The 10,000-nt window shown below is 43.0% G+C and overlaps 1 protein-coding gene across 2 annotated transcripts in view; it reads left to right on the top strand.

Moving 5' to 3' along the window:
• LOC143301370 (uncharacterized) overlaps positions 1-3,728 on the top strand; it is a 69,370-nt gene extending 65,642 nt beyond the window's left edge. The window contains exons 7-10 of one of the 2 annotated variants that reach the window (XM_076615612.1): positions 48-354; positions 946-1,067; positions 2,391-2,605; positions 2,670-3,728. In XM_076615612.1, the coding sequence (XP_076471727.1) occupies positions 48-354; positions 946-1,067; positions 2,391-2,605; positions 2,670-3,189 (1,164 nt within the window). In that variant the 3' untranslated portion in view covers positions 3,190-3,728. Of the gene's footprint in view, positions 1-47; positions 355-945; positions 1,068-2,390 lie in introns of both variants that reach the window. The other variant, XM_076615611.1, reaches the window with a different exon arrangement.
• Positions 3,729-10,000: the final 6,272 nt, after the last annotated feature.

The following is a 10,000-nucleotide window of genomic DNA, read 5'->3' as shown; positions in this document are numbered from 1 at the left end:
AACACAATACAACACAATACAATACAATACAATACAACACCACACAGGTCTCCATCCGATGCAAAGGCCGACGCACACCCCCTCGGACCCACGGCGACCTGACGGACGGGTGCTGGCGACGGTTCGTGTACGGGGGCCGGCTGCCCAGGGGGCTGACTGACCGCTGGGCCAACGTGTACCTCCTCTGCCAGCGCTTCGCGGCCATGTCCTCCCTGGGTCAGAGGATCGATCCGGCAGTCAGCCATTTCGCCACGCTCTTCGACACCAAAGGGAGGGCACCAGTGGCCTCCATGGCCCGCCTGACGCAGTTAGGGGACTTGGCCTGGCCCCGCGCTTCTTACTTCATCGAGCATGGTGAGAGAGAGGGGGGGAAGGGGTTGTGGGTGTGATGTGTGATGTGGTGGTGTGATAGTGGAGTGAAGTTCAGGTGAAAGGGAGGGTAGGGGTTGGAGGTTGGGGAGAGGGAGTGTAAGAGAGAGAGAGAGAGAGAGAGAGAGAGAGAGAGAGAGAGAGAGAGAGAGATGGAAGAAGAGAGATAGAAACGAAAAGAAACGAAACGAGATTTATTTTCTAGGGTAGTGAGATAAGCAAAATACTCGATTTATTTTCACCCAGCCCTAGGGGATATTTGAAAAAAAAAAAGGAAAGAAAAAATACATCGAAAGAAAAAAAAGAGAGAAAGAAACACACACACACACACACACACACACACACACACACACACACATGGAAAGCAATCGATGTATTACACTATACAAATTCATTTACAGGAAGTCATGAAGTAATTTTTCTCTCTCTGTCTGTCTGTCACTATCTCTCTCTGTCTCTCTTCCCCCTCTCCCTCTCTCTCTGTCTATCTGTCACTCTCTCTCTCTGTCTCTCGCCTCCCCCCTCTCTGTCTCTCCCCCTCTCCCTCTCTCTGTGTGTCTCTCTGGCACCATGCAGGTCTGGTGGAGGATACCCAGACCAGCGAGTGGCTGCTGCAGAAACCCAAGGCGGGCATGGTGCAGCTCAGTGAGTTGGGGGTGTGTAGCCACGACTACAGCTGTCAGCTGGGGGCACACCAGGTACTGTGGTAGTGTGTGCTGTTGTATTTTGATGTATGTGTGTGTATGTTGGTACTTCTTCTTTTTCTTCTTCTTCTTCTTCATAGTAGTAGTAGTAGTAGTAGTAGTAGTAGTAGTAGTAGTAGTAGTAGTAGTAGTAGTAGTAGTAGTAGTTGTTGTTGTTGTTGTTGTTACCGGTATGATTATGATGATGATGATGATGACTGTTATTATTATTATTATTAGTAGTAGTAGTAGTAGTAGTAGTGGTAGTAGTAGTAATAGTAGTAGTAGTTACCGGTATGACTATTATGAGTATGATGATGATGATGATGATGATGACTGTTATTATTATTATTATTATTATTATTATTATTATTATTATTATTGTTGTTGTTGTTGTTGTTGTTGTAGTAGTAGTAGTATCATTATCATTATCATTATCATTATCATTACTGTTGTTGTGACTACTTTTTTGTTGTTGTTGTTGTTCTTCTTCTTCATTTTTTTTTGGTCTATTATTTGTTTATTTATTTATTTATTTATTTGATAATTTATTTGTTTATCTATTTATTTATTATTTATTTATTCATTCATTTATTTATGCATTTGTTTATTTATTGTATATGTGACCATCAGAACAGCAGAGGAGGCAACTGCTGTCCTGACTATCTGGGCTAGAATTTGGTTAAAGCGGAGAGTGTCTTGCCCAAGTTACATCCCCCACTCTCTCGGCCAAGAGGGTTTTAGGACATTCGGTGTTGGGATGGTTCCCAAAGGCCAACTAGCCCCCCCAAGGCTGTAGAACCAAGAGCCATTGCCATCTTGCCTCCTAGTTTTAGTCCTTCACAAAAGACTAAGCTAGCTATAAATGACTTCCATTTGCAAAGGAGAAAATATTGACCATACGGCTCCACGTTGCTCTTGGCCCAACTGTAAGGTTATGTCGATTTGTGATACAAGCTGAGTGTTGGGCCCGTTATTAGTAGTAGTAGTAGTAGTAGTAGTAGTAGTAGTAGTAGTAGTAGTAGTAGTGGTGGTGGTGGTGGTGGTGGTGGTAGTAGTATTTTATTATCATTATTATTATTTCTATTATTGATGCTGATGTTCTTCTTTTCACTAGCATCAACCAACTAACCAACCAATCAACCAATCAATCATTCTATCAATCAACCAGCCAACCAATCAATCTACCAACCGATCAATCAATACCAATTACAGGATTCATTCAATCAATCAACCAGCCAACCAACCAACCAACCAACCAACCAATCAATCAATCGACAAGTTAAGTCAATATCAATGAACATGACTGATTCAACTATCTCTCTGCACGCAACACAGGCCCTGCCATCAGACTACTCCGCCACCACCTATCGCGTGGCTCCCTTACTGTGGCCCGAACTGGCCGGCCCTGACCCCTGGTCCATGACCGCGACCTTGACCCTGACCAACAGCGCCCCCATGCACGCGGGGCTGTACCCGCTGTGGCACCGCGCCGTCCTGCGGCTCCGTCAGTTCGCCGTCCAGCAGTGCGGAGTGCCCTACCTGCCCTCCGAGCACTTCCAGAGAGGGTACGCAGGCTTCGCCGGGAAGAGCAGGACGGGGGAGTGGAGAGGGAAGCACTGAGGGTCGTGAAGAGGAGACCCCTGCGGTGTACGTGATGTCAGGAGTCGTGCCCTCGCGCGACCCTATCGAGAGCATCGGCAACGACATCAACGTGCCCTCCATGTTCTGGATGGCCGTCTGCTGCGTCACGTCCTCCTCGTCCCAGAACAACGACACCACCACCTCCACCTCCAACAACCACCACCAGCACCACCATCACCATCATCACCACCACCACCACCACAAGAACAATGCTGAGCAGGAGCAGTCGTCCTTCCCAAACAACAACGACAACCACGTCTCCTTCTCCATCTACGCCAGCAACGTTGGGCCAAGGTCAGGGCCCGGAGGTCAAGGTCAGAGTCATGTGGTGGTGGCGCCCGTGGCGGAGTTGCAGCAGCTGCTGGAGGACCTGAGGATGAGGTCGTCGCGGGGTGATGATGATGATGCTGAAGAGGAGGTGCATCTGTTCCCAGGGTCTGAGGGAGCGTGCAGTCACCCTGCCAGTGATTTGTCCTCGTACCTGCAGCTCTGAGTCTCCACTCTTTGTGTGTCTCTGTGGGTGTCTGTCTGTGTGTGTCTGTTCTGTGTGTCTGTCTATGTGTGTCTCTGTATGTCTCTCTCTCCCCCCCCCCCTCTCTCTCTCTGTTTGTATGTGTCTGTTCTCTGTGTGTCTGTCTCTGTGTGTTTGTTTACCGTGTGTATGTCACTGTGTGTCTGCCTGTGTGAGTCTGTCGTTCTGTCTCTGTCTCTGTCACTGTCTCTTTCTTTTTATCTGTGACTATGTCCGTATCTATGTCTATGCCTCTGTTTCTGTTTCTGTCTGTTTATCTGTCAGCCTGTGTATTTGTTTGTCTGTCTGTCACTAATGCCCAGCCTAATTTATTTAACATTAAATTTTATACATGAATGCGTCAACGTTCCTTCTGTCTTTCTCTCTCTCTCTCTCTGTTTCTCTCTCTCTCTCTCTCTCTCTCTCTCTCTCTCCATGTCAGCATTGTCATCCTCCACCTCCACCTCATCATCATCATCAGTATCAACATCAACCATCATGAAGATCATCATTTTTTGCTGTTCGTGTCCACCCTTCCCCCCCCCTCTACCCAACCTGCCCCCGCCCCCCCCCCCCACCACCCACCGGCACCCCCCCCCCCCATCACAAACCTTCCTTTTCTTTCTTCACAGAACGAACCACCACTTTTTATTTTCTTCCATCATCCTCTCGCCATTCTATTCATTGTGCATGGAACGACAGTGACGGAGGTGGTGCAGATGGAGGGAGGAAGGTGGTCGAAGGGAAGGTGGGGGTAGTGGGAGGAATGTGTGGGGTGGGGATGGGGGGTGTGGGTTGACTGGGACTTAAGGTGCACCAGATGGGATTTAAAAGAAAGTAGATTATTAACTCCAGCATAAAAGGGACTAAAAATCAGCAAAGATACGGTGAACTAGGAAATTCAGAAAAACAACAACAAGATACAATAAAATAAAAATAGGTGCATGTTAGAAGAGGAATTTTTTTTATGACACTCGTCCTTCAGATTTCCGCGTGTTGAGTCCTTTTGTACACGCACACACACACACACACACACACACACACACACACACACACACACACACACACACACACACACACACACACACACACAGCAAAAAGTAAGGCAATCTAAAGAAGAGGGATAAGTCCAAAGAAAGAAAACATATCCTCCTGATCTGTAACCTTCACTGACGAACACACACACACACACACACACACACACACACACACACACACACACACGTCAACAACAGACAAAGAGTTAACCTTTTTTCCTGACGGTCTGAGGACAGTGTCAGCTAACACCACGAGCTCTACAAAGATCACGGACTTATATAAGTGGTAGGCGAGAGGGAAGAGGTATACCCTCAGGTTTCTATCTTGACTGACTGCGTGGCTACGATCTCGCTGGATTTGCTGTGTAATGCCCAGTACAGGGTGACAGTGTGGACACAAGAGCTGTTGGGCTGATTGGACATGATTACAGTGTGGACATTGTACACGGACTGACAGTATGAAGGAACTGAGGATTAGCTTTGGCGGTAGTTCTGGACATGATTAATGGGTTGAGGGCAGGGGTCACTGGCCAGTGTGTGCCCTCTAACAAACCAGTGTACCATGCATTTCTCACATATGGCTACAGCGCCAAGAAGATGAAGAAGACGTGATTATAGTGTTGACACACAGGAACTAACAGTATGGTCGTGATGAGTATCAGCTTGGGGTGGTACTGGGCATGACTGCAGTTAGTGTGGACACAGTGCACGGAGTGATAGCATGGATGGAGTGTTAGGAATCATCGAACATATTGTGCAGACACATTTAGGACGTACGGTGCGGACTTTCTGTTTGGGTTACAGTCTGATTTTTTTTTTTTTTTTTTTTTTTTTTGGAGATAAGCATTGGTTTGCATGAGCGATCATTACGAGAGCGTTAATTTTGTTTGGCGTTGGTAACCTTCCTAAGTCTGTCACCGCTAAGTTTGCTGAGCGCTGAGAATCATCGTAAATCTATCAGCGCCGTTTGTTTAGCGTTGAGAATCTGATCAAATCTGTTAGTGCTAGATTTGCCTAGCTTTGAGAATCTTCCTATGTCTGTTAGCGCTACGTTTACTTAACTTTTATACTCTTCCTAAGTCTGTTAGCGCTTTGCCTAGCTTTGGGAATCTTCCTAAGTCTATGGAATTAGCGTGGAGTTAAGAACGTTCTTAACGCTATGGACACTTTGCGCCGCTGAGATCGCTGAGTCAACAGAGCCCTGGACATGTCGACACGGTCTGGATTAACAGAATGGACTCGGAGTGGTGTTGGTGATCTTACACATTGTGGTCACATCATCTGGACTTAAAAGAGTTGACTTAATTAAAATGATGGGGTGACCTGACTTGATAAAAGTGTGTGAACACGACATGGACTTAACATGATTATTGGAATTTTACAGATTGTTTTTTTGTTGTTGTTGGTTTTGTTTTTATTATTATTATTATTATTATGCTGGCGTGATAATGTGTGGAGGCCGCGATGTACGCTATCAAGGTCAGCTTGGAGTTTGTTCTGGGGTTTGCAATGATAGCCTGACCGGGACAGATTTGCACGTCATGTCCGTGGATTTTGATAGAGGGTCTTTTATTTACCTATTTGATTCCTAACATTTTGATCTCTAACATGGCCTTGCTTTAAAAGTTTGGGGGTATTTCTGATGATGTGAATCAGGCTGAGTTAGGAAAAAACATCAGCTCTCCCCCCTCCACACTCGTTTTATCATCCTCTCCTCCTGTCTACATGAGTTAGGAAAAAACATCAGCTCTCCCCCCTCCACACTCGTTTTATCATCCTCTCCTCCTGTCTACATGAGTTAGGAAAAAACATCAGCTCTCCCCCCTCCACACTCGTTTCATCATCCTCTCCTCCTGTCTACATGAGTTAGGAAAAACATCAGCTCCCCCCCCCCTCCACACTCATTTTATCATCATCTCCTCCTGTCTACATGAGTTAGGAAAAACATCAGCTCCCCCCCCCCCCCCCTCCACACTCGTTTCATCATCCTCTCCTCCTGTCTACATGAGTTAGGAAAAACATCAGCTCCCCCCCCCCCTCCACACTCGTTTTATCATCCTCTCCTCCTGTCTACACTTGTGTCGAGGTTTTCAATGATGCATGTGGTGTGTGCAATGATCAGTGAAACAATCCGCTGAGACAAAGCCGTTGTTTTAGACATGCTGCTACGATTTGAAGCCGTTGAGAATTATCTTTGTCATTTCCCGGGAGTGGTAGGTAAGGCCGTGTGGTTGTGTCCCCTGCCTGTCTGACGCCCCACATATCTGTACATTTTGTTAACTCATCTCTACAGTGTACATCCCCACAGTGTCTGCTGTTCTGTTTGGAAACTGAACTGGGCTTGACGATCGATTCACATTGTTGTTCTTCTTCTTCCTTCTTGTTTTCGTGGATAACGAAGACATCGACAATGACACTGACGATGATTTGACGACCAATACTAAGACGTTAGATGACGATATTGCTTGTGGACCTGTTGAATATTAATTTTTTTCGATGTTCATGAATTGCTGATTAATAATGATGCTACCCTGTTGTGTGAAAGGCAGGAAAGTCTTATCAGTCTGTTTTTTTTTATGTCTGAGAAAAATTAGCCTCCGTTGTTTCATTTTTTTTTGTTTCCCCCTTTCCCATAGACATTTTATGTAATATAATTATGTTGTACATTTGTTGATGATCCTGAAAATCCAGCTGTACATAATGTAGCCTATTCCCGATGTGTCATTGTGTGATATTGGTATAGTATGAACAGAGTATAAGTTCTTACCATACAGTTTTTCTTTATTACAGGCTGTATACGTTAAACCTTGTATAAAAAAAAAAGAACGGAGAAGCTGACACATCGTTTATTTATTTATTCATGTGTTGACATTTTCTTTTTAATCACGTTTGATGTGATCTGTATGACTTGTGTCAGAGAGGATTGTGAGGGAAACGTTGCTTCTTGTGTGGTTTACTGTCGTTTGTCATTGCACTTTTTGGCTGTGTAATAGGGGAGTTAATCTGAGGTGGGGTTTTTGTTGTTGTTGTTATTGGTTTGTTTGTTGTTTGTTTTTTTGGGTTTATTTTATTTTATTTATTTATTTATTTATTTTGTTGTAAACTGGAAAAAAAAGAAGAGAAGTAGTTCCTGAGAGTTTGGGGAAAAAAGACAGAAACTTAAGACGAAAATAAGAACGATAAATCAAAATAAAAGGGTATCAGAGATGATGAGAAGAAACAGAAAGAATGAACGAGAATTGACGAGGGTAAGGAACTGTTTTCTGCTGTATCTGGCATCGTTGTCATTATCTTAAAAAGTGCAAGGGATAGAGATCGGAAAAAAAGAAACGAAAAAAAAGGGGAAAAAAAGACAAAAAAAAAAAAGAAACACCTTAAAAGGGTGAAAAAGAAAGAAAGACACAAAAGAAATGATAAAAAAAAATGAGAAGTAAAAGTAAGGAACAACAAGATTTTGAGCGACTTCACCAAGACGTAATCAGATGAACTGACCGAACTTTTTAGACAACATCGGTTGTTGTTGTTGTTGTTTTTCTTACCAGTTCTGTGTGTCTGTGTCTGTGTATCTGTTTCTGTGTGTGTCTGTGTCTTCTCTCTCTGTCTGTCTGTCTGTCTGTCTGTCTGTCTGTCTTCTTCTTCTTCTTCGTGTTTATAATTGATAATTATTATAGTTATTGTGTGAGGAAGGTGGCAGACTGGTCAAGACGCCTACCTGCCGACATAGGTAGTCCGAAAGGGTGTGCGTTCGAATCCTGCTCTCGCCCTTTCTCTTAGGTTTGACTGGAAAATCACACTGACCGTCTAGTCATTCGGATGAGGTGACAAACTGAGGTTCCGTGTGCAGCACGCACTCCGCGTACTGAAAAAGAACCTACGGTAACGAGAGTGTTGTCCCCTGGTAACGAGAGTGTTGTCCCCTGCCAAATTCAAAAGAAGAAATCCACTCAGATAAGTACACACATATTATGCTTGCAGTCAAGGCCTGACTAAGCCCGTTAGGCATCTGCCTAGCAGATGTGGTGTAGGGTATATAGATTTGTCTGAACGCAAGGACGCCTCCTTGAAAAACTTAAACTGAAACTTGAATCTCTCTCTCTCTCTCTCTCTCTCTCTCTCTCTCTCTCTCTCTCTCTCTCTCTCTCTCTATATATATATATATATATATATCTCGTTATATTCAGGAAAGGAGGTATTTAGCTGCCAGGGAAGGATGGCTTTATAATGGCGTTGTAATGCCAGTTATTAATGCATATAAATACTTAGGAATTTACTTTTCCACAAGGTTAAGTTTTGGGGCAGCCTGTAGCGATCTTAACAGTAAGGGAAAAAACGCTTTATTGTATATTTTACAAAAAATTATCGAAACTGAAATGTAATTGTTTAAATACATATTTAATGCTGTTTGACTCACAGATTCAGCCAGTAGTCCAGTATGGTGCCGAATTATGGGGACTCGATAAAGCTGCATTTCAGTGTGAAAAGATACATTTATTTACACTTAAGAAATTCTTAGGCGTAGGAGAGCGAACTCCCAATGATTTGATATACGGGGAAACAAACAGATATCCTATCTATATAAATTCAGTTATAAAATGCATTAAGTACTGGTTAAAGTTACTGAGAATGCATGAGTCTAGACTGCCTCACAAAGCCTATAAAATGTTATTTGATATTGATGCGCGTGGCAAAAGAAATTGGGCGACAAGTATACGCTGTAAACTGTTTATGTTTGGATTTGGGTATGTATGGCTTAATCAAGGTGTAGAGGGGATTGATGAGTTTCTTCGGACTTTTAAAGAAAGACTTCTTGTTTGTAGATAGCAAGAATGGGATTTCCATGTTAACAACAGTGAAAGATTTAATGTCTATAAAACCTTTTGTACTATACCCGATGTCAAAACCTATTTATTGATGAATATAGATAAACATTTAAAGTATACAATGACTAGATTTAGACTTGGTATTTCGGAAATTGCAGAACATAGTCACCCTTACAAAGTACATGATGAGTCTGATTTATTATGTCCACTTTGTAAGAAAGGGAAAGAAAATGAAGTGCACTTTGTTCTATCCTGTCCTGTTACGTATGACTTAAGGATACAATACATACCATTGAAATTTTTTAAGTTCCCTAGTCAGTTTAGATTATCGCTACTTATGGCATATACACACGAACAATCAAAAATTTCTCAATTTATCTGGACAAAGCGTTTAAGCCTCGATCCACTCTTACGTCGTAAAATTAATTTATTAAGCTTGTGCCACTTCTGATGACACAATTACTTTATTGAGTTTAGTTAAATAGGCGTGTGTTATTTATCTGCTGTGTACTACTTAGCTAAGTGTATACTGCATGACAAAGTATGATATTTGTCTTGCTTATTTTATACTATTTTTTCTTCTCAAATATGTTTTTTTTCTGACACCCATTCATGAGGGGCAATGCCTATATTATGAATAAACCATTCATTCATTCATTCTCTCTCTCTCTCTCTCTCTCTCTCTCTCTCTCTCTCTCTCTCTCTCTCTCTCTTGTCGGCACCATAACTTCCGAAAGTACCTTGACACCAAGATCTGACATACTTCAGCCTTGACATGGTCTCTTTACGGTCAGCCATAGACACTAGAATGAGACATTAGTGTCGAAGGATCAGCATGACTATGAACAACATCATTTTGATTTGTCATACTAGTTTTTCTAACTGCTGCTGGCACAGTTTTTCCCCTTTGTAACCAGCACTTCTATGTATCGCTAT

This window comes from Babylonia areolata, chromosome 27 (assembly GCF_041734735.1).
Source record: "Babylonia areolata isolate BAREFJ2019XMU chromosome 27, ASM4173473v1, whole genome shotgun sequence".
Taxonomy (NCBI): domain Eukaryota; kingdom Metazoa; phylum Mollusca; class Gastropoda; order Neogastropoda; family Buccinidae; genus Babylonia; species Babylonia areolata.
Note: the sequence above shows the minus strand (reverse complement) of the source record. Positions and strands in the feature narration are given on the sequence as shown.